Below are 25,111 nucleotides of genomic sequence, written 5' to 3'. Positions count from 1 at the left end.
ATTTTTTAAAATTTTTTTTTGACTATACAGTTAAAAGGATTGGAAATAATACATTACAACTTCCACGTTTAAAGTTCCAGAAACCAAGAATAGAGGGTAATGACCCAAAATTATTAATGCTTGCTACTGATTTCACTGAAACTAACTACAGAATGGACATGAGTTGTCCCCATTTGTTGGCAGCACCAGGGCCTACAAAGATTGACTGGGCACCGACTTAAGCATTTTCTCTTAGCTTTCAAATGGCTATTTTATGAGAGGCTTCTACGACATAAAACAGCTGGGTGTCACAACTCTGTAGGCAGAGGATAAGCCTCTGCCAACAGTAGCAAAAGCATTAAAAAGTACTGCTGAAACTGTGAGCGAGGTCCTGCTGGACCCTGCTCGAATGTCCTGAGATGTTCTAGGTGACTAAAAACATGAATACTTCTTCAGGACTGTTGCAGTGCATTGTTACATCAAATATCCTTTCAGTCTAAGGTCTTTAGAAAAATCTGTCTTTGGCATTCAACTGATAAGATAGTGTCAAACACTTGTGCTGTTTTATCTCTGTCCCAGCTGAACACAAACATCTCATGAAGTAAAGCATTCCAGGCAGGAAAATTAAGAGGAAAATAAAGGTTTTGGAAATTTTTCTTAGGGGAAAAAAAACAGCCTTAGCTAAGTTCTAAGGAATATGCTATTTTGGGTAAGATAAAGTACATTTGAGGGTTTTTTTTAAGGATTTCCTATCCAAACACTATTTATTATTTTAGTCTGAAGAGGCTACTTGGACTTACGCTCTGCACTTAGTTCACATCCTTAACAAATGATTCAAGTGCAGCTGGTAAATCTGGAAAATGCAGCAAGTCATGAGAGAAAACATGAGCTCTGTGTTGGTCACTTGACAGGGTGTCTACAGAGACACCAAGTGAGGACTCACAGATACAGAGAAAAGCAGATCCTGAAGACTAACAGTGATTAGTGCCAAAGCAGTTTATATTCCCCTTTGCTGCTCCTTGGGCAAGTTAGGTAATCTGCCCTTCACTTTTTCAGAGTGCTTTCTAATTAATTCTTTTCATTTACGGATGGGTGGCTGAACATTCCCTTTGTCAAACAGGTCCAATCTTTGAGATCCTTTTCTCTCAGGATAGGTCCTGGAGGACTGTGCTGTTTTGTTCTCTTCTGATCCGCTTGAACAACCAGAGAGCCAGGTGCAAGACAAGAACAGAAATATCCAAATCCATTTATGAGGCTTTGATAATTTCTGTCTGCTTCCTTGGCGATGGCTGTGGAAATAGTGGGTTGGTGCCAGATTTATTTGGCAGGCTGCAACAAGCCATAATTTTCTGGCATAGCTAATAACTCTCATGTTCTCAAGTATGGTATAGCCCAAGAACTTATATTTATTCTCTTGGAGTATATGGATGGGAATTTTTTTAGGCTGCTGCCATGTGGTCATTAAGCTCTGGAAAACTTTCAATTCATTAACCAAAGTTTATGTAGATAATGCATTGAGTTACAAGGATAAGAGGAGTACTGCAGCTGGGTCCAGAGAATCTCTTTCAAAATAATTAAGTACCTCTGTGCTTTCTTCCTCTTACCGCTTAGTAGCTGAGTCTAAAGCAGCTCATTATCTGACAAGCCTAAAGGCATTAAGTGAAGAACACATGGTCAGGGTACATTAATGTGGTTGGGATTCATTAAATAGTATGCAAAAACCCTTTGGACCATTGCTGACAGAGTTCACATTGTACAGAAATGGGAGGACACCAGACATCATGGGTTGTCAAACTATCAAGCAAGATTACAGATTTCTTTCTAACTTCCTTCAAAGGATGTATTTCCAGAAATCTTCCTTTGACTCACACTAAGCTCCCAAGGGAGAGAGGAAGGATCAAGAGGAGATGGTTTTCTTACACACACAGAAGAAGTACAGGATGCAAAGTGTGGATGTGACAAATCTGGAAACAGGAAGAGATGATACTAACCAGTGCGAGTTGTGGTTTATTTTAAAGTTTTCAGTTAAACAGCTTCAACTATTCTCAGGAGAGATCACCCTTCTATTGATCCCATCAGAGACTGTGCAGCTGCACATATTGTTTCAAGTTGAGATGCTGGAAACCAAATCTGTAATAGTCAGCAGTCAGATAAAGATTGCTGCTAGCATGAAGGAGGTGCTTCTTACAGAGGTGCTGAGTGCTCAAGGTAAAGGAGGGAGTACTGCTGGAAATACAGTCCTAGGTGCTGGGGTAAATCACAGTAATTCCTCTTTATCCTTGGTTCTATGGAGTACATACATGAGTAGAGACTTTGCCCTTCAAGTCTGATGCTGAGATAACTGCAAATGAATGAGAAGCCTCTGTGTCAACATGAAATGCTGTTATCATTTACCCTGGCCTGTAAGACACTGAGTGAGGCTGTTCTCAAATTCAGTCATGGTCTCAGAGGCATTTATCAAGCTCTCCACCAGGAAGTTTTTTGTCTTCTTTCCTTTCTGACCACCTCTGGAAACAAATGACAAACAAATCTTCCTAGGAAGTATCCTTTATGAGGAAATGTGCCCTTTTACTTGACAGAAAGAGCCACTTGGTTGGATATAGTGTTGTCACTGGAAAAAAGGTTTTACTTCTGGTGACATAGCTTCTGTCTTGATCATATTATTTCCAGGGATGTTATAAAAAATTACAAAAAATACAATAATATTCTTTGGATGACACCCTTTGAATAAATAAAAACTTCAAATAGGTAATCTAAAATAAGACAGCGAAGCGATTAATTTAAACTAAGCAGCTACATTAAACTAAATAAATGAATACATTGCCCATGAGAGATTGCTAGGATTTACTCTCACTGTACTGATCAGTGAGCAGTAACATGAAGGAAGGCAACCTGTTCCACTCTTTTATTTCTTGGGTGGCTGAAAGTGTAGATCCCTAAAGCCAAGGTGAGACAGATACAAATAAGGCACATAGTCATTAAATGACGAATTTTGAGGCAGAAATTCACTATGGTACAGACCAGTTGAGAATCCAAAGAAATATATGTGAAAAACTGACAAATATTATTAAGAGAATACAAAAAACCCATTATTAACTAGAGTGAATTCAGTGAAATTGTTCAAGAGGACATATAATAAAATTAACACCTTTGATGGTGCAGACAATAATAAACTATTCAAATGCCCAGATTAAAACATCAAGAATAAAATCTGTACAGAAAACAATGAACTTGTTTAATCTAAAACATGATACGGATATTATGTTACATAGTGTTGAAATACTTACAATCTCCATTTTGCAACTGAGCCCTTCTTTTCTCTTCAGACTTCATTTTGGCCTTTATGTACCACTGGCATCTTTTAAGAAAAGCAAGTGAGGTTTTCATTAAAATTCTTGTCATGTATAAAATAAATGTACATTAAGTTTTATCTACACTTTTATGAAAGCCCAAATCTTTGCATTTGGAATATATATTTAATTATGAATCTAAAGGGAGAAATATGCAGGAAGAACTACAAACTGATCAGACGCAAATAAAAAAATGGTCAAATTCTTAGTATGAAATTTACTACTTAAGTTCAAGTTCGATGCAATTTTATTTATTATCAAATAATATTTTATATCTTATGATTATAGAATCATAGAATTATAGTGTGTTAGGGGTTCGAAGGGACCTCTGGAGATCATCAAGTCCACTCCTCAGTCAGAACAGGACTAAATCTCAGAGAGGTCACAAAGAAATGCATCCAGACAGGTCTTGAAAATCTCCAGAGGAGACCCCACAACCTCTCTGGGCAGCCTGTTCCAGTCTCTGTAACCCTCACAGTAAAGAAGTTTTTCCTCATGTTGAGGTGGAACTTCCTGTGCTCTCGTTTGCATCCATTGCCCCTCCTCCTATCAGGGCATGACTGAAAAAAAAATTGCCCCTCCTTCTTGACACCCACCCTTCAGATATTTGTAAACATGAGTAACATCTCTTCTCTTCTCTAGTCTGAAAAGCCCCAGGTCTCTCAGCCTTTCCTTGTAAGGCGGGTGTTCCAGTCCCTTCATCATCCTCGTAACCTCCATTGGACTCTCTCAAGTAAATCCCTGTCCCTCTTGAACTGGGGAGCCCAGAACTGGACACCATATCAAAATTAATTTCCAAGTTTGACTCCTCCAAAGAATATTGATACTTCAATAAATTATTACTTTCCTACATACCTTGGTTTGCAGTAATTAAATTTGATTCTATTAACTTTCAATATCCAGTGGGACAAAACAGTTTGCATTTTTTTCATAAGATAATAGTTTATTTGACTTCACCATGTTTCATTAAAAAGTTTTAAAAAAATCTTATCAGGACCATTTCTTTCTCTTTTTTGAGTAGCTCTGTGCAGTGTGAGCCAGGAACGGACATTATTCCTTCTAAGATAATAGCTATCATATAGGATAAACAATGCATAGCTTGCTATGTTAATATGATGATTTAGCATATGCCTGTATGATTGCTATAAAAATGCAAATCCTTGGCAAACAACAGAAAACTCTGTGGATGGCCACGAATTGTTAGCAACCTTACTTGACAGTGCAAGGGTATGTTGAAGAAAAGCACCACATGGCAAGTTTCAGGTTCCCTGTAATGAAGTTTCCCCCAGCCTGAACGCTGCCTACCTGCAGGACCGTTAATGCTGATGTAAAGGCTTATATGATATATGAGCAACTGTTTCATTTAAGAAAAAACAAAATATTTGCTCTTGGTCTTGAAGCTCTTCCTCACCCAGTAAACAGCCTAAGAGATGATTCAGAGGAAGATCTTTTGGTCTAAGAACTAGACTAAGGGCTAAGGTCTGTTTGGGCATCAACCTCAGTGGAGAACTGCAGTGCCTGTGGACATGTACTTTGGTGTACAGAGATTTAGTTCTAAGACCAGCTCGAAATAAATGTCTGGCCTCTGTGTGTTCATTACCAGCCTTAAAAAATAAAATAAACTATAACTATAGATAGTATATATAGAGCAACAATACTAACAAAGGAGTTACAAGAAGTATGAACAGCCCTGAGGAGAACTTGGGGATGTCAGTTGATGAGAATTGAAGAATTATAGAGTTCACAGAACCCAATCCTTGGGCTGAAATGAGGCTTTGAAGGTCATCTAGTCCACCCCCCATGCTGTGAGCGAGGACATCTTTAACTAGATCAGGTTGCTCAGAGTCCTGTCAAGCCTGAACTTGAAAGTCTCCAGGGATGGGGCCTGCACCACATCTCTGGTTTCACTGCCTCACCACCCTCATATTAAAGAACTTCTTCCTAATATCTAATTTAAATTTTCCCTGCTCTAATTTAAAACCATTGCTCCTTGCCCTCTCTGGTGAAAAATCCCTCCCCAGCTTTCCTGTAGGCCCTCCTCAGGTACTAGAAGGCCACTATATCATCTCCCTGAAGCTTTCACTTCTCCAGGCTGAACAACCCCAACTCTCTCAGCCTGTCTTCATAGCGAGGTGCTCCAGCCCTCTAATCATCTTCATGGCCCTCCTCTGGACCCGCTCCAACAGCTCCATGTCCTTCATGTGTTGAGGGCTCCAGAGCTGGACAAAGCACTCCAGGTGAGGTCTCACAAGAGCAGAGTAGAGAAACAGAATCACCTCTCTCAATCTGCCGAATGCACTTCTTTTGATGTAGCACAGGATGCAATTGGCCCTTGAGGCTGAAAATGCACATTGTTTGCTCATGTCCAGCTTTTCATCCACTAGTACTCCCGAGTCCCTTTCCATAGTGCTGCTCTGTATCACCTCATACTCCAGCCTGTATTGATAATGAGGGTTGCCTCTAGCTCACACTCGGTCTTGTTGAACCTCATGAAGTTCACATGGGCCCGCTTCTTGAGCTTGTCCAGGTCCATCTGGATGACACTGCATCCCTCTGCTATGTCAACTGCATCAGTCAGCTTTGGTTCATTGGCAAACTTGCTGAGAGTGCCCTTGATCCCACTGTCTGTGTCACTAATGAAGATATTAAACAGTACCAGTTCCAGTATGGACCCCTGAGGGACACCACTTGTCCACTGACTGCTACCCTCTGGATGTGACCATCCAGCCAATTCCTTATTCACCTAACAGTCCACCCATCAAGCTGATCATGAGAGAGGGTCACCATGAGAGAATCTCAACATGAGCCAGCAATGTACGCTTGCAGTCCAGAAAGCCAACTGTATCTCAGGCTCTATCAAAACAAGTGTGGCCAGCAGGGCAAGGGAGGCACTTCTTACCTTCTACTGCACTCTTGTGAGACCCCACCTGGAGTACTGTGTTCAATTCTGGAGCACCCAACAGAAGGACGTGAAGCTGTTGGACTGAATTCAGAGGAGGGCCATGAAGATGATCTGGAGCACGTCTCCTGTGAAGACAGGCTGAGAGAGTTAGGGTTCTCATAGGTAAGTGAAGACTCCAGGGAGACCTTATAGCATTATTCCAGTACCTGAAAGGGCCTACAGGAAAGCTGGGGAGGGACTTTTTACAAGTGCATGGAGTGGCAGGATGAGGGAGGACTGTTTCACACTGAAAGAGGGTAGATTTAGGTTAGACATGAGGAAGAAATCCTTTACTGTGAGGGTAGTGAGACACAGGCACAGGTTGCCCAGGGAAGCTGTGGATGCCCCATTCCTGGAAGTGTTCAAGGCCAGGCTGGATGGGGCTTTGTGCAACTTGGTCCAGTGGGAGATGTCCCTGCTCATGCAGGGGGGCTGGAACTAGATGATTTTTAAGGTCCCTTCCAACACAAGCCGTTCTATGATTCTATGTGAACACAGCACCTCGTTTCAACAGTTCATTTAAACTACTGAAACAGAGACAAACACAAATTCATTCATTGCTACAGAGGGGATGATCAACACTGAAGGACAGAAACTTTGGAAACTGACATATAGGGAAATAGAAATCAGTGGATTCTCAGGTTCGGAGGAAACCTTTGGATTGTACAGCAGTTGCGGGGACCACTGAGCATACCAGTGCCATTTTTTGGAACTGAACAAGTGGTCTGTAGGGTGTCAACTGCCAAGAACACTGAACATGAATGCTTAAAGTGCCTGCCCAAGGGAACATTCAAAGAAAGAAGGCTTTAACCCTGTCCAATCCTCCTAAGCATGCATGTGGCCCCAAGTTTGACTACACAAGCCAGTGAGTAATCACCAGCAGAGGAGTCTTCCATCTTCAGCTCCCCATTCCCTATTAGTGTTGGCTACAGAACAATCGGAGAGGAATAATTTCTGTAATGGTAAGAATAAATTATACTGAGCTTTGCCACCGCATTTCCTGGAATTCAGCCAAGACCCCCCTCTCACTGCACATCCTGTACCACAAAGTCTCTGACGCTTTCATTTTTCTATCTGCAATTGACAGCCGGGCTTCCTGCTTGCTCTTGGTGGATAATCACTTGGGGAAGTGCAGAGGCAGGTGCTCATTTAACCCAGCCTCTCCACTATGAATAGACTCATCAGCAGCTCTGTAACTCGACAGCTCATCAAATGGCTAATTCTAAACAGTGAAGCAGAGCACATCTGTAGGGTACCAATCCCATTTTTCATGCAGAAATTTGCCTCCAGTTCTGGAGTAAATTGAGTATTTATTCAAAATTTTCTTGCTCTGTCTTCTGCGGAATACACCCTTATCACTGCATTTAAGCAGCACTTCAAAATGAATTTGTATCTCATGTAATTGAAATGGTCCTATTGAGTAACATGTTAGAAAGCTAAGAGAATCTCTGATGTCCTTAACATTAGCAAACAGGAGGAAAAAACACAAAAAGAAACTAATTTCCATATTTTTTTCAGTCCTGAGTTTAATGAGTTTCTTCTAAAGGAAGTGTTTGAGTTATGTTTCAGAATTCCATGTAAGGATTCCACACAGTCATTCTCTCTGAAGGTTTGTCTTACCAAGGAAGGTGAGAAGAAAACTCCACAGATAATCCTTCTAACATGGAGGCTCTTCCACTGGCTGTTTTTATGCATTTGAAGGAGGGAGAGGGGAAAAGCGCAGAGGGGCCAGAGCTCACCCAATCCCTCTACAGAGCTTATGGCAGGAGGTATGAGCCCAACCCCTTGGCTGGAAGGCCCATACCTCTACGGAACACCAGTCTGGTTTTAGGCCTTCTTGATTAAAGGCAGCATGGCAGTGCCACTGCTGTCTCACAGAGGAGATGGGGACCTAGTGTGTTTGTCCTTTTAAATTCTGCTTTGCTTCCTGGTGGAAGCAGGTGAAATCCTGAAATAACACAGGAAACACCTGGAGGCTCAGTGAAAAAGGAAACGACACCATGGAAGTAGCTACATTTGTGGGAATCTAAGCTCCAGCAAGGACTGATGTTCAGATCTCTATGAGCATTTTTTAGCAAGTCCATTTAGAATTTGTGAGTTCCCCTAAAACCTTCCATGTGCAACCAAGCATGGTATCTGGACACTCAAATCAAACTGCTTTCTCATCCGATTTCCGTAATTTCATTATTTGATCCTGATCAACACATCAACTGAAGGAAGGTGGACAATCAGCTTTGTACTATAAGAATTTTAAGTATAAGAATCAGGGTAGTTAGAGAAATAATCGTTATCCAGATTGGCCAATTTCCCAACCAGTGCAACAGTACTGCTGTAGACTAGATTTAATTGGGACAAAAAAAAAGCCAAAAAAAAAAAAGCCAAAAAGCAGTAAAACAGGATCTTCAGAAAGCTATTTTATGTCCACCAGTTATATCACAGGCAATACAATAATCCTAATATTTTTTCGAGTAATGTTTTCCTTAGTTTAATTTAATTACATAATTCCTGTATTTTCTCTTACTAGATGCAGAAACATGCATATAAAATATAGACATAATTGTGTATGACTTTTCCTACATATTTAATACAGTAAAAGTAATAAAAAATTGTCCATTCAAGTGCCTTTAGCAAGCTACACTGCCAACCCTAAGACATCAAAAATCCTAAGGCTACACACTACAAAAGCTTTGCAATTAATAATTATGAGATTTTGCAAAAAAATACTGTGTTTTTTGATTTTTGATTTTTTGTCTTTAAATGTTAGAGCCTTGAGGGTGCAGGTAAGTTGCATTTTTAGATTCTTTCTCTGGAGGCAAGATGTTCAGAAACACATTTAAAAACCACCCAAACTACTTCCTGATTTCACATAATTGCTTAGCTCCCCAAAACACAACACTCAAAATAGAACTGTGAGCATGAGCAGTGCCAAACAAAGAGGACTTTCACCTGCTATGCCTAACCCTTATTTTAGCACTGAAAATGTGGTGAATGATTTAACTATTATTCTTAAACTAGATTCCCATCTAGTTTTCGATGACTCTGAGGAAATGAGAACACTGTAGTGTTAATTACCTCCCAGTGATCAGGAAGAACAAAGTGAGGATGACCAGGAGAGTGAATCCACCAACGGCAGCAGTGGCAATTACAAGAATCTGTCCCTGCTCAGCAGCCATATCAGAAGCTGAAAGCGAAGCACAAAGAAAAGAGGTTAAAGCTCCATCAGCCAGGGTTCTTGCAGAATGGGTGATAACATTTCACTAGTCAAAAGTTGCAGTTACTCTGTAATAGTTTTCTTAGTGCTTAGCAAGGGCAACAGATGCAAATGAGCCTGTGAAGTGAAAAACTGTAATCCATGTCCTAAATATGATGAAGAGGAGAAGATGTTGATAGGATTTTAAAATGAGGAACTGGCATCATCAGACATTTGCAGTTTCCTAAAGTTTGACTATGACAGGATTTTGGACACAAAACTACAACATAGATTTTCTTTACCTTGATGTAGCTTAATCCTACAACTAATTCAGAAATTCTCTCTAACCAGCTGTTCCAGTGAAGTCAGCAGCAGTGCTATAGATGTAAGACATTAAACTGGGTTCAAAAGACAGCAAAGTAGAAAAAGCATACTTAATGTATGGCCTCACACAGTCTTCTGTATGACTGGTGTTTATTTTTATTGTCACAACATGTATACAGTTTTAGCTATAACATGTTCTGGTGATTGGCAACACTGTAGATGAAAAAAAATAAATTATTTTCTTATGCCTCTCTGCTTTCTGTAGGACATTTAAGAGTTAAAAAAGATCACCTGAAATTATATGGCGAATAGACACATGCTCTTTTTATTAATTTATTCTATTTAATATTAAATCTTGACATTGACAAAGTACCTACTTAGAGTCTGGTTGGTCCTCACTGTTCAAGCACTACACGAGCAGAAAAATAATTAAGCTCAGTTTTTCTCTATTTCCTGTCTTGTTGCTCTAAAGTTTATTCCTAAAACTCAGTTACACTTCAACATTTTCACCAGCTTCCGTTTACCTAATTTTTAATTTCTGTTTCCATGAGAAACATTACATCGTTCTGAAAGGAGAATACATACTTCTATTCAATAATCTCTGACAACAGTAGCAAATGTAGAAAATAAAAATAAATCTTAGATTTATAAAGAAAGCAACTTTGTTTGTGTAAACTTGCATACTGTTCAATAAGCAGTATCTTCAGCTTTCTTTAGGCACCAGATGATTAGATCTTAAGGAAATCACCAGGCTGTTACAAGGGAAAGCTCAGCAGGCTACAGTCTCTCACTTTGCAGCTGATGAAGCCCAATACACACTGCTGCCCAAAGCCTTGTAAAATGCAGTTTCCAAAAAAAACCCACAAACCCCAACATTTGGCTTCTAAATAATACTTGTGGTTTAGAATTTAGCAATGTAAACTGGCTTTGTAACAGTAGTAAAGCAAATAAAACCAACAGTAGTTTACATCAATTTTTCAGCAAAAACAGCTTGTTAAATTTCTGCCATTAGGTTTCTGCCCACATAATTTAATGGAGATACGCTCAGGCAGTAAATGACAAGGCATTCAGTATCTGTGGTCATGAGCTCACCATCTTCCAATAAATGATGTAGCAAAGACTCAATGAATAGCTAATCTCCAAAATGGTATTTAGTGATATTATGGGACTGGCTTCTAGCTCTGCATTGTTTTAGTTCCACAGGGTCAGCTTTAGCAGGAAAAACACACCACAACAAATATCATGTCACATAAGTAACGATGCAAATAATAATAGGCTCTTCAAACCAAACGCTGAATGCTATTTTCAGAGCAGTGGGGATTGGGCTAAACGTTGCCAAGATTGTTACAGCCAGACACAGTCTGAAGTTGTAAATGGAGGAGGAGGGTTTAGATGAGACTATCTTCCCAGCTCTCAATTTTATTTTATTTTATTTTTAATTGGAAAGAGCATTGTGCAAAAATAGTGAATTCAGAAGGAGAAAAGCAGACCACAGGCTCAGAAAAATTAGCTATGGTTTTCTGCAACTGACATTCATTGCCAAGGACACAACTCAGGGCCTTTCTTAATGAGAATTAAAGGTGCACAGGTAGGGACTTATTCCATGGTCCAAATGAGCACTCTGCAGCTACTGAGATGAAGAAAATCACACGTCCTGGATAATGTCTGCTGAATGGAGCTGGCGTTTCTGAGTGTTTTAGCTAAAACAGAATGCAATCTATCAGTTTAATAATACATATTTTCTATCACGAATCAGAGTCAAAATAATGAAGGTGAGAAATTTCAGTCTGACTTAGGTCTTTCCACCTGTAAGCAATACAACTTTTAGCAGAGATGATGTATTTTAAAAGTGATCATTCTATTTCTCCTGTTTGTATTTTACTGAGTTGGCAGAGGTGCCAAAGTCCAATACATTATGATTTTTTTTCCAAGTAGCCAAATAACTGTAAGGAGCTTTCAAGCCTGAAAGTTCCTGATGACCTTAATTTACTTGTCAGATAAAAATGCCAAATGATAGACAAGTATAATTGGAAAATGTGGATTTGTTAAAAACTGACAGAGAGGCAGGTAACGCAAAATGATGGAAATACTTATTTTTGCTTGAAGTGATCCTTCTAGAAATCAATAAAGGCACAGTGCAGTGAACAACACATATATAAGCACATGTATATGTGCATACAGAAACTCCTCACATGCAGGTGAAAGGTTCCACAAAATACTATGTAGGCAATGAGAAGATGGTAATCAGAGACACCCAATAATTAAATTTTTTACTGCATTTTGCCATTCTAAATTAAATTCAGCATGCTCTTCAATCTCTGTTCTTTTTTCATTTCTTCAGTTTTCTCCTAAGGTGAAGTTCAAATTGTAAATAATAAGAGCTTTAATGCTTATTGTTTCAGTTGAACATGTTCTTGATTCTTTTATAGAATTTCCTGCTTTTTCTTCCTTTATTTTTCCTCTCCATCAGCTGTGCATATTGGTATATGACCCCGTGTTTCTCCTCAGGACTATTCTTGATTATGCAAGAATAGAAAAACTCAGTTACAAAAAATTATGATAGTTTGCAAAGCCAAGCAAGTTCCTGCAACTGTATTTCATCTCTTTGTGTATGTATTAGGGTATGGCATTAAATCATAGAAGCACATGGCATTTTTTCTAGAACCTCATTTGTTAGAAAACATGACCAGTACTCATACAGCTAAAAACCAGAATTCTATTGTCTCTACACTGTCCAGTGCACGGTCTCTTATGTGCTGCCTAAGCACCACCTAAATCTGTCCAGTGCAGGAAAGATCTGTGCTCATAGGAAAGAGTGTGGCTGTATCATATTTGGGAACATACTCCATTTAATATTTAAAGTTGATAGGCACGGGGGTGAGGAAGTGCTGTTGCAACAGGAACAGGTAAACCACTGGCAGTTCTAAGATGCATATGGGAGCTTAGTATCTATCAAACTGGGCTGACTGTTTTGTCTGATAATATGTTTCATTCTGCCTGCCCATATCCTCAATAAATTAATTTTGACAAAAAGTATACTTTAAAAAATCAGTAGCATAAGACAAAGACAAGGGAGGATTTAGACAGCACTCACACATGTATAATATGTATATATATGTTTGTGTGTCAAAACTCTTCAAACACATTGTAGCTGCAAGCAATGTGATTAGTCAAACTAGTGATTTGATTTTAAAACTGTAGCATGTGTCATACATGTACCCATATTATCCAGACAACTCTTCACTGCTTTTACTCTTCATATTTTTCTGAGGTTATATGCCCAAAATGACATTTTAATTGTCTAATTGTATAGTTTCAGCTTCCTTGCTTAATACCATGCCCAGAAGTCTCTTCTACATCCAGCCTGGTGTCAGTTCTGTCCCCATTATCTACTCTTTGCATCAATGTCCTGTCTCAGCTTCTCTCCAGGTTCTTCACTCAAGTGTATGGAGGAGGACCTGCACTTTCCCTCCTCTCTGGGCTGAAGGGAAATGTCCCAAGGCTGCTTCAGTTACTCACCAGGCAGACTGGAAGAAATGGTGCAGATGTTTTAGTCAGCATGCAAGAGGATGAAAGCTGCAATATTGCAGCTCTGTTTTCCTTTATTTTCTTTGAGCAAATTTCTCTAAATTTTTTTTAGAAGTTGTGTATTTGTTGTAACAGGGCTGGAAGTACTAATTAATGACAGCTCAGTTCTGTTGCTTAGGTACATCATTTAGTTATTTCAATTTGACATCTATCAAGCAGTGGACCTTCTAGCAGACTGAAAGATAAAAAAAGTGAAAGACAGCTAGACAGATAGTGACTAGCTGTAAGATAGGTATGTGGGGACAGTGAGAAGTGGAGCTCTGATAGGCAGGAACTGGCTGTCAGATGGATTGACAAGGCATTGAAAACAACACTACTTAAAAACAATAGGAAAAAAAAAGATAACGTCTAATTAGAGTAACCTGTACATTTTCGGAAGTGCTACAGCTCTTGTGCTGCAGTGAGCAGCACAGGCTCCAGTCTAAGAGAGAATGTGGGCAAGGGAGCAGGCAACGGAAAGGCAATCTTAAAAAGTAGTTTAAAAAGGGAAAAATAAAGCTATCATTAGCACAACAGTGTAAAACATTTTGGTATGTATTTGCTTGAAAAGCCTTCTTCCAAGCATTGCCCTAACACTACCTTCCCAGTCAGTGGATGAAAGGAAAGCCAGTGCAAGTAGTTTGAGATGTGAGCAAGGACGTTGCTCTTGTTTAGGAAATGCAGAGGAAAAGTAAAACCTTTGGGGCTTCTGGGCATGTACAGTAGAGGAATGTTCTTCTATTTGAAGAACAAATGACTGAAAATATAAAACACAGTAAGAAAATACTTCAAGTTTAATATGTGTCTTTCAAAGTATCCAGCACTAACTACTATTTAATGAACAGGGACCAGTAGGACTAGGCAGACATGGGAGAGATACAGCAAGATAGTTTCCAAATAGGAGATATGTGCCATCTCATGTGTTCGTTCCAAGCAGAAATTTAATTTACTATTGTCAAAACACCAAATATTCTAACAACAACAACAACAAAAATAATAATAAAATCTCCATTTTGCATTGGCAAAATTATTTCTAACAATCCTACAGGCAGCTTCACTGTTGTTGCATGAATCAGAGCATATGTTTAAAAAATATTGGACCCCTCTGTTAAGCTTTGGAATTCTGGAAAGAATGGAGCTCAGGATCTAAATCACATCTGGTGGTAAATCCAAAGGAGAATTACCATTAATGAAAACATTAACTTTGTATAAAGTCAGTATAGCTCACATTAAAATAATTAAATTAATTAAAATCTGGCTCACTGAAAGACTACAAAAAGTAACTGCAAATGAGGATTTTTCACCAAACCACCAAGATTTTTCACAATGGGTAGGGATGGAGGGAGCTGCAATAGTCTGCCTTAAGATTTCAGAATAATTGAGAGAAACAAAAATTAAAAAACTAGAAAATTTTCAGGTGAGCTGCATACTGCCAGAGTAGTAAATAATAGAATCATAGAATGGTTTGTGTTGGAAAGACCCTTAAAAATCATATAGTGTCAATCCCCTTCCATGGGCAAGGACACCTCTCACTAGACCAGAACACTTCCAGGGAGGGGACATCCACAACTTTCCTGGGCAACCTGTTCCAGTGACTCACCACCCTCACAGTGAAGAATTTCTTCCTAGTGTCTATCTTAATCTACCCTCTTCCAGCTTAAAACCATTACCCCTCATTCTACCACTAGATGCCCTTATAAAAGTCCCTGCCCCGCTTTCCTGTAGACCCCCTTCAATTACTGGAAGGCCACTATGATGTCTTCCCAGAGCCTTCTCTTCTCCAGGCTGAACAACCTGACTTGTGCACTTCCAGGTTCTTTAGATGGTCTTGAACCTGTCTTCCCCTACAGTAGGCAGATCTTCCTTCTCTCAGTCCCTGCCTTTGCCTTCTGCAGCTTGGGTGGTGTGGCCAGCACCCTTGCTGGTGAAGATTGAAGTAAAAAAGCTGTTGAGTACCTCAGCCTTTTCCACAGCCCATGTGACCAGGTCTCCTTTTTCCTTTTGAAGAGGGCCCACATCATCCATAGTCTTCCTTTTGTCACTGATGTACCTGTAGGAGCCTTTCTTGTTAATTTGATATCCCTGGCCAAATTTAATTCTATTTGGGCTTTAGTTTTCCTAAGCTCATCCTAGCCAGATTCTTTGTACTCCTCCCAGGCTACCTCTCCTTGCTTCCACTCTCTGAAGACTTTGTTTTTGCATCTGAGTGTGTCCTTGTTCATCCATACAGGCCTCCTGGCATTCTTGTCTGCCTTCCTCTTCCTGGGCTTGGAGGAGGTCATCCTTGAATATTGACCAGCTTTCTTGGCCTTGATGAAGATAGATTCCTACACAACTTCACTTTGGTCAGAAAGCTAGATGCACGCCAGCAAGGGCTAATTAGTATTCACACGTACTGATATAACTATGCAGTCTAAGTCTCAACACAACCCTCCCCAAACCTTTAACCTAAACATAGGCCAGTATTTTGGAGTACAATGGCACTGACAAAAATGTTGCTATGTTCTAGTTTTTCAGCTGTGTAAGACAGTGCTGTAGTTCAGGTGACAAGTGCTTAGAGGTGTAAGTAAAAGAAAACTGAATGATACAAAGCAATGTTAGGTCGGTTTATGGCATCATAAACAGACTCAGTTTCCCAGTTTAATACAGTATCAGATTTAGTTCTGCTGTTAGGCTTCCAAAAGGATGTTAAAATTTTGGAGAGCTACAAAAGGATTCTATGTTTGGAAAAACTAGGGTGGTTTTCTTTTTTAGAGTGAGAGGAAGCATTTATATTATTTATGGGAAAAACACAAGAATTATTAAAAATGGCATGCACACATTTAGACGAGGATGAGATTTCTGATACTATTTTGGTTTTTAATTCAGGCTAGAAATAAGGTACAAATTTTAAATTACGAGGCTTAAGTAGTAGCACTATTCACCAGTAATGGTGAGCTCCCCGTTACTGGAAGACTTGAAATCAAGACTATTTATATATGATAGATGTTACATTTCAATCTACTGTTATTATCTGTCTGCAAAAGTTACAGTTACAGACATTTGGTCCATATTATGAAAGGCGGTGAAACTGATGATGATAAGCATCTGATATTGGCTTAAAGTTTAGAATAGGCCAATTTTCAAAATACTGCTGTAAGGAAGTAACATATTTGGAGAGTAACAAGTAACTTTGTTGTTTTTTTTCCCCCCTTTGAAATCTAAAGCAGTACTGTATAAATATCTAAATAAAGACCACAGTCCTTTGAATTACCCTTTTAATTAAACTGAAGTGTTTATCTTTCTTTAGGTACCTTTTCAAATAGTGGCAGAATTTCTCCTGACTTCCATCTCAATTGATCATAAACAAAAACTCTTCTATCTCCACTTCCTTCCAACCATACAATGATTAATATTTGTAACAAGTCAAATACTTCTAGTCACACACAAGTTTAAGCAATAAATGTTGATGAAAAGCAAATATATAAGGTGCATTTATGTTTCACTATGAAGATTCATACTGAATGCTTAGAAGTAATAGAGGTAATAAATGTTTAAGAGCATTGTGAGCTCTAGCTCACCACACAGCCCAAGAGCCAGTTGTAGTAGTACAACAGAGGAGATGTGGGGTTGGGAAAGAGTGGGTGAAATCTCACTCCCAGATGTTTCTATCAGCAATGCCAATGGGAGAAATATCACTGGAATCACAATCTTTATGATTTAGATGGGTAAGTCAGATTTTCACAAACACGACATAGGCTTATAGAGGTTTAAATAACATTTACTTTTGATGAGAGCTATGTCCCTAGGTGTGTATGCCCTAGTATTTATTGCAGCATCAGATGCAGAGAGGATCTACTGGAATTCTTCAAAGCACCCAAGTACTCAGTTCCTATTCAAAACAATTGGATTAAGTACCCAGAAAACTTTAAAAAGTCCAATTAGGCATTAAGCACTTAGAAATCTATCCCTAAAACATTTTTCAAATAGAAGTTAAGAAGCAATGAAAATGGAACACAAGCCCAAGGGTGCTCTTGAAAACACATAGTTTTGAGTCTGTACTTTAGCTTAAGCAATTTGAATTCTAAAACACTAATGAAAAACAAGGTATACATAATTGGTTAATTAAAGTAATTTCATTAATGAGTGTTTCAGTGTTGCATCTACCACACAAATTTTATCTCAAATGCTTGTAAATACTTTGCAGTTTATTTGAACATGGAGGGCAATACATGACTTAAATATAAAATTGTTCAGAGCATGAATAGCATACATAGTATAAAGCCTTTTTGCATATTCTGTGGGAATATGTAGGCTTTTTGCTTCTTACTGGCAAATCTAGCTGGCTCATTGTTTGACAGAAATGCATATAAAATTTTTCATTTTTTCTATCTGTAGAGTCTGGAAGCTGTAAAAACTACAGAAAAAAGACTCCATCCATGTGTGCTTGCATGAAGCTACTGTATTGTAGAGCCTAAGAGTACTTCTAGATGTCAAAAGGAAGGCCTTCTTCAAGCAGAGAAAGGAACAGAATCAAAGCACATCTCCAGTTGGAAGGGACCCATAAGGAATTTTTGCCAAGGAAACATTCCTTCAGCTGCAGCGTTGGGTTAAAATTTCGATTTGTTACAAATTCAGAAGTGTGAAGCTAGGGCTTACTTGTTTTTTATCATACAGCAGTGGTCATTCTGTGATAAGCAAATGGTACAGATTCAGGCATTAGAATTCCCAGTGTTTCACTGTTTTAGAATTAGATGCTACTTCTATTGCGTTGATTTTTATTTTTTTTTCCTTCAGTGAAACTTACTTTCATCTCCAGTTTCAAATTCAAACTTCTGGCTATAGCCGCTGTATCCTGCTGCCGTCCTGACTCTGATATGAAATATATACTTGGTGGCTGGCTTGAGACCTGTGACGATAACACTTGGAGCCTTGGACCTTGTGGAGGAATAGCTGAGCTGCTCATGCTCCTGGTGGACAAAAGAGGGGAGAAACGACATCAAGTTGAGTTGCACAAACTTTGCAAAAATGATATAGCAGAACTGAAGCTCCACCATTCTTCTCATGAATGTAAAATGTGTTTATAAAAGCAGGTGCAAGTATGATTTTTGTACTTTGATTTTGCACTATAGTCACAATGTATGATGTGGCCTTGGCTCAGATTTCTATTTGTTGTCTTTAATCTTACATAAAAACACATCACTTCTTTGTGACTTGGGTTAGTAATTACACTGTAGCCAAAACACTATGGAATTAGTACAAGACTACTGTCACAGAAAATGGGAGCTAGAATGTTAGCTAATTATTTTTGCACAATGGACAAACTAGGAGGCCAGTAAATACTAGTAAGCTGTAAAGCAAAGATGTGGGAGTATTCAAATACCCGCTACTCACTTCTACCCGCAGGTAGTGCCAAAATGCCGGCGCTATCCGTGGGTAGACCTGTGGGTAAAAGAAAATACAAATTAACTTTTTCTTTAAAGTCTGGAAACTTCTAGAATGGTTCAGCTGCTTCACTGCTGTTGAACTTGACTTCTCTTTCCAGGTAGGTGTAATGTAGTCATGCATGAAATTCCCTTTCACACTTTATGAGGAGAAACAATCCCTGCAAAAGCCCCTGTTTATTCCCTAGCAGTTGATTCTGGACATCTGCTGAGAATTTCGGACTCTCACAGAGAACTCCTGACTCTCGCAGGAATCACTGAGAGTTATGGTGTGCAGAGATCATTGTGAATTATTGGTGCAGACAAGCTGCTCTAGTATGGAGACCATGTCAATTGCTGTGTAAAAACTAAGTACTTTTTTGCTAGACAGGTCGTTGACTACACTTTTACATGAGGGGATGACTTAAAAGAAGAGTTTATTCCCTGTCATTAGCTCCTGTCACTTGATAAATCAGTAATCTGTAATATTTTGTATGGTGCCTTAAGGCTAGCTTTACTTTTTTGCAGCAGGATTTGTCTCCAAAATGACACATGAGCAGAAATGTCCTTGGCATATACTTAACAATCCAACTGTGATACCCATAGGGCACCATAAACATTTATTATACTGTGCAGTAATACTAAAGTATGTATAAGTTATTCAGAGGGTGCTTCCAGCCTGTTAAGAAGGAAACAACCTGGTTCACAGAGGAGATATAACCAGGAGAATAATAGGTTTCTGTTAGATTTTGTTGGGCTCTCATACTCTTCTGAGCCACAGACATATATTTTTTATACAAAGCAAACAGTTTTATTTGAAACACGCTGAATCAACTTCAGTCATGGTGTAACAAAGTGACATTAGCATAGGGCAGCATGTGAATCAGTATTCCTCCCAGTAAGCATTCAAGGAGATGGCTAAGAAAACCAAATTAAAAACCAACCAAACAAAAAAGTGATCTAATGATCAATAATCCAATGATCTTACTTCAAACAGTGGAAATAATTTGAGAAACTCTAGTAAGAGGAAGCATTGATCTGTTCTACAATCTACTACCAAAGTCTAAAACAGCAAAAAAAGTGAATTTAAGCTGAAATAGAAAGACACTGAATACATGTAATCTCACAGCTTGAGGCTACAATTAATATACCATTTAACAACTTCTATAATTGTAAAAAGATTTACATAAAATGTTATAAATTCCCTTTGAACAGGTTGGTGGGTTTGAGACTTTTTTTTTTTAAACTTCAGAAAATATCTATTTTCTTCTGACAGAAGACCAACCTGTTAACATGATGGATTTTTTTTATATACATATTTTTTGTGATTAAACTTGCTTCAACTTGAAAAATAGCATGTATGTGAGCAAAAAAAGGTATAATGGGCTAATAAGCAGGATTGCAACGAAACAGAGAACTCCTACACATACAAAGGGGTTTTCATACTATTTTATGGACGTTACAGGAATATGCAGTGTGTCATGAATAGCTAAATTCTATTCTACAGCCTTGTTATATGTGCAACTTCAGGGACTTCCTTGTGAAGAGGGGTCATACAACTTAACACGCAACTTGGCCAGGGCATGAAAACTTAGAGAACATAAGACTTGAAACTATTTAGTAATGAAGCTGCTGTCTAAAGTATGCACTTCTGCCCAAAGAAACAGTCTTTCAAAACAAGCTAGAGACTAGGTCAAAATCAATCCAAGAATCAGGGAAAACACTGGGGGGAAAAAAAACCAGAAACCACCTGATTTTGCACAATCCTAAGACCACACTGAATCGTAGGTATGTCCCAATGTTTGTGATATAGCCTGTTAAATAATATTAGTCTGCACTTCAGGTAAAGACACAACATTCAGTGAAGGAAAGATGCTGGTTATGTTCATTAAAGGTTATGTAAACAGCAAATGCTTGTTCTATACAGTTTCAGTGAGTACTATGTGCTCCATCTGCCATAGCCCAGACCCAGGTTGCCAGAGACTTTAGAGTTTGGAACACAAGCACCTTTCAGAATCAAACTCTTTCCTGCAGCCACCTCTGCTTGAGTATCTGAATCTGCATCTATTCTAATTTTGTACTTCATTTTACAGTCAAGATATTTTTTCATATCTAAAGAAACAGACTGACTGAAAGAAAGCCACAATGATGCTAACGGCTAAGATGAGACAAAGTGATTTAATGGAGTAGCAGGATGAGAATATAAAATAATAACTAAATGCTATCTCCTTTTCAATGTGCCAGAATAGCCAGATCTGTCCCATCAACATATGTTGTAATTAAACATTTCCGCTGTATGACATAATCAAATTAAATGAGAGTTCTTCATTATGCCTCACTCAAAGTGGCTACTTTATTAATGAATGTCATATTCATTCAATATCCAGATGTTACAGTGATGAGTATTACCATTTTCTCATATGCTCAAAAGAAAGGGGATTCCCTCTGATGACATTAACACTTGCAAGCAAACAGATAAACCTCCACATGTGACACCTACGTGAACATGCTGCTTTCTTATTCTAACCCTACCTTCCTTCAGAGGGAAATTGCAGAGAAATGAAGACTTTGTGCACATATATGAAACATATGTTGATAAAGACTAACCAAAATGTGATTACCTTTCCTCAGTTTAGACTCATACTGCAATGAAAGAGTTTACATTTTGATGGTGTATTTATCGCTAAAAATGTTTAGTGCAAAAAAGGATTAATGGAAATAAAAGCTGAAATGCAGACTTTTGCTTTTATTGCTCAAACAACCTTTAAAATATTAACTTTACCAGTAAAGCACTGATAAAAATCCCGGCACTTTCATGTGCATAAGATTTGTCACTGTTAATATTTGAGTGAGAAAGAGAAACAAGCCTCTAATTAAAATAATAGCAGATCTTGTTTCAGCAATTGAAAAAGATAATGAAATATAGTTTTCTATCATTTAGAATATATAATGGGAGCTCCAGGAATTATGACTCTTTCACAGTTTACTCTGTTTCTAGCTTATTTTACAAATGACAATCAAGGTATTCAGTCCATTAAGTCCCATGAGTAACTGAAAAGCATTCTTAAACTAGTAATGATTTCAAAGGCTTCTGCCAGCTGAAAACATACTTATTATGTACCTACAACTTCCAAATGCATGTGTGCAGGAAGACTCAAGGGAGACAGCAACTGAATTGACTATCTGCTTGCAAATACATTTTCTAGTTTATATCCATTGTCCTCCAACATGAAAATTTGGTACTTAAGCCATATAATCCTGCTTAGCCTTTTTGGAGTGCTATCACTTAACAGAAAGAAATACTAATAGAGTTTGAATCTATACACCACAGGGACTAGGTCTTTCTCCTGTGCACTAAAGCACAATGTCAAAGCTGAATAAGTACCACATTAAAGTAAAGAAGATTTAGACACCATCAATGTTTAAGTAAAAGCACCAATGATAAGGAAGAATCTTTTCTTAGAGTTGTTGGTCACATTTTTCCTCCTTCCTAGCTACATTAGTTTGAAGCACACACAAAATGTGACTTACAGCAGAAATATTATTTTAAAGGAATGGCCACAATTCTCGAAGATAAGAATTTTTATTAATCATATCTTTAGTCCATCATGAAAATAAGCCTCTTCCTTACTTTTGTCATGGAATCAGCTATGATGGCACTTAATTGCCTCCAGAGTTGGATGAACTTTAATGTTGCAATACACTTTAGAATACAACAGTAGGTAATTACTAGGTATAATCAATATGTGATTAATCAGTTCAAACAGAATCTGTTAAAGACAAATAACAGCTAGGTGTGGAGTTTGTACCTACTGTGCATCTTTTTCAAGAAAAAAATAGTCCCCAAATCTCTAATTTATGGAAATTGTCTTTGATTTATACTGCCTATATTCATCTCGTAACTAATTTGTCCCAAATAATTATAAAATTTGTCCCAAATATAAATTATAATTATTATATTAGTTGTGTTTGTCCATAATACAACTTCTGAATGTCTACTGCCCTGTCATATCTTGCTTTGCCTTTTACATAGATTGCTGTAGATGAGGAGTAATTACACTAAAATCAGTAAAATTGACTACACCTGAGAAACTCAGTCTGTTTCTGAAAGCTGCTTTATCTTTACTAATTCTGTGCATAATTTTCTTTTAGAAGACTATTTTGACCTATAGTTTATCTATTAACATGAATGCAAACACTAATATTTTGATGATATTAGAGAAGAAAACTCATAGGTCCAAAAATGTTCTCCTAACTTTACGCACTATCAGATTGCAACATGATCAACAGGATTAAGTAAATTGCAATATAGACAAATAAAAAAAAAATACAATAATAGAAATAATAGTCAAAGACACTATCCATTTTCTTAAAAATACACTTCCTAAAAATCTTGGACCTTTGGTTTCCAGCCGATCAACAAACTTAAAGTACATTTAGAAAAGTGATTACAGAGATATGAGGACCATTCTGAACTAAGATGAAAACTCTTGACAGGAAAAAGTAGGGCCGAAAGAAAATTGCCAGTGGCTCTAGTATTTGCCTCAGAGAAGAAACTTGCAGCATTTTAAGACATCAGCCACTTCAGGTTGTAACCTTCTCCTTTCCTTTCTCGACCTTCCTTGTGATTAATCTGAGATGCAACAGTCTGGGGAGCTGCAATACTAAAGTGTGCTTTAGCTGTTAGACCTTTCAATATTTTATATTTTGATTGCTTGTCAGCCAGCTCATCACTTTCCCCATACAAAAAGTGAAGCTGTCAACAATAAATGGGGAAGAACAGATAACCAATCATAAGGAAAATACGGAAAGGTCAAGACCCAGCAAAACCTAATTTTAATTGGATTACAAAGCTGGAATGGCAGAAATTAGTTGATGTAAGGTGAACCACAAAAACCAGAAAATTAAAGGAAAAGAGATGAGGAGAGGGTGACTCCAAAACAGTGTTAACATACTTGCCAGCACAATGAGGTGAGAGGTGGGCAGAGCAAACGCTGTGTGGTTAACACCTGGGAACACCAGGTGTGAAGGCAGCAGATAGGACACTGCTGATTGTACTGACAAGGAGATTAAATTGAAAGGAATTAAAACAGGTCTGTGCCTAAAGTTGGTGATGGAACAAGATGCAATTCAGAACATAATAAGGTGAGCTGGGGAATAAGACTTGAATTCTCAGATAAGCGTGGATATTAAATTTCATCTTTCTAGCAGTTATGAGCTACTCTGATAACGTTTTGTTTTTGAATTAAAAATATTTACCAGTGAAAACCTCTGCACCAGTATCTCCAGGAGTCTTTCTAACTTCAGCATATAAAAATGTTAGTTTATCCAGTTGTCCCTGTAGATTTTTCTTATTTTTTCACCCTTTTAAACTTTCTTTTCCTCTGCACCATCTTTTCCTGTTGGGAAGAAGCAAGGAGCTACTTCAAGCATGAACTAACTTCCTCAGCTCACCTAGTATTTACAATTATTGCTGTCATCTTTGGACAGTAGAGCAGTTTCCTCTGAAATACCTATCACTAAGGTGTACTTCATAATGAGATAATAAACCCAATGCCAAATAAACATTAACAGGAAATAGATGCAGTTCTGCAAAATTTGAAGCCTTCTGTGACTTTTCCATTGTGAAACAAGCCCCGAGATCTATGTACATACAGCCAGTAGGGTAGTTCTCAAGTCATTACCTTGGTATATGTGTCACAATTCACATTTCTGATTCACGTTCCACAGAGGCCACTGCAGATGTTGAGACTCCAGATAAGAAATACAAGTTCCCTCTCCCCATGCTCACCTTTAACACTCCCCCAGAGATCAGCAATCTGCAGATTTAACTAAATTTGCTTAATTACATTTTACAGCTCATGGACTTTTCTTCCATGGATTTAATTAATTATTTTTTTTTATCCAATTTTACTTGTGGCTTCCAAAACATCTATAGGCAATAGGTTTAATTACAAACTACTTTTAAAAAATACTGGGTTGTTTGCTTTAATCTACTTCCTGATGATTTAATTGAATATTCTGTAGTTCCTCATCGATTAGAAATAGTGAATAATCATGAATATCAGTGATTTGTTAGTCAAACTCAACATATCTATCTATAGAACAAGAACACTACTCCTAATTAAAGATGGAAGTAGATCATGGGATAATGAAGTTTTTAAATTGAAAATGCAAGAAGCTGGAGGAAAAATAACAAAAAAAGGGGACAGCTCAATCCATGTGATGTAAAAATCTGCAATACAAACACTTGAAGGTCTCTAAGTTGCTGAGATGTCTGGCAGGTAATCTTCTCACATTTAGCATTCTCAGCATTGGTAAAATTATAGTAATGCTGTGCAGACAAAACTGCTGCATT

General features: G+C 38.1%; 1 protein-coding gene across 2 annotated transcripts in view; it reads right to left on the bottom strand.

Moving 5' to 3' along the window:
* The window catches only part of EPHA6 (EPH receptor A6), a 491,879-nt gene that overhangs the window by 107,050 nt on the left and 359,718 nt on the right, over positions 1-25,111 (bottom strand). The window contains exons 7-10 of one of the 2 annotated variants that reach the window (XM_051635236.1): positions 18,725-18,772; positions 18,138-18,300; positions 9,343-9,451; positions 3,267-3,337 (exon numbers count right to left, since the gene is read on the bottom strand). In XM_051635236.1, coding sequence (XP_051491196.1) covers positions 3,267-3,337; positions 9,343-9,451; positions 18,138-18,300; positions 18,725-18,772 — 391 coding nt within the window. The remainder of the gene's footprint in view (positions 1-3,266; positions 3,338-9,342; positions 9,452-18,137; positions 18,301-18,724; positions 18,773-25,111) is intronic. The other variant, XM_051635153.1, reaches the window with a different exon arrangement.

The sequence above is a fragment of the Apus apus genome, chromosome 1, assembly GCF_020740795.1.
Source record: "Apus apus isolate bApuApu2 chromosome 1, bApuApu2.pri.cur, whole genome shotgun sequence".
NCBI lineage: Eukaryota > Metazoa > Chordata > Aves > Apodiformes > Apodidae > Apus > Apus apus.
Note: the sequence above shows the minus strand (reverse complement) of the source record. Positions and strands in the feature narration are given on the sequence as shown.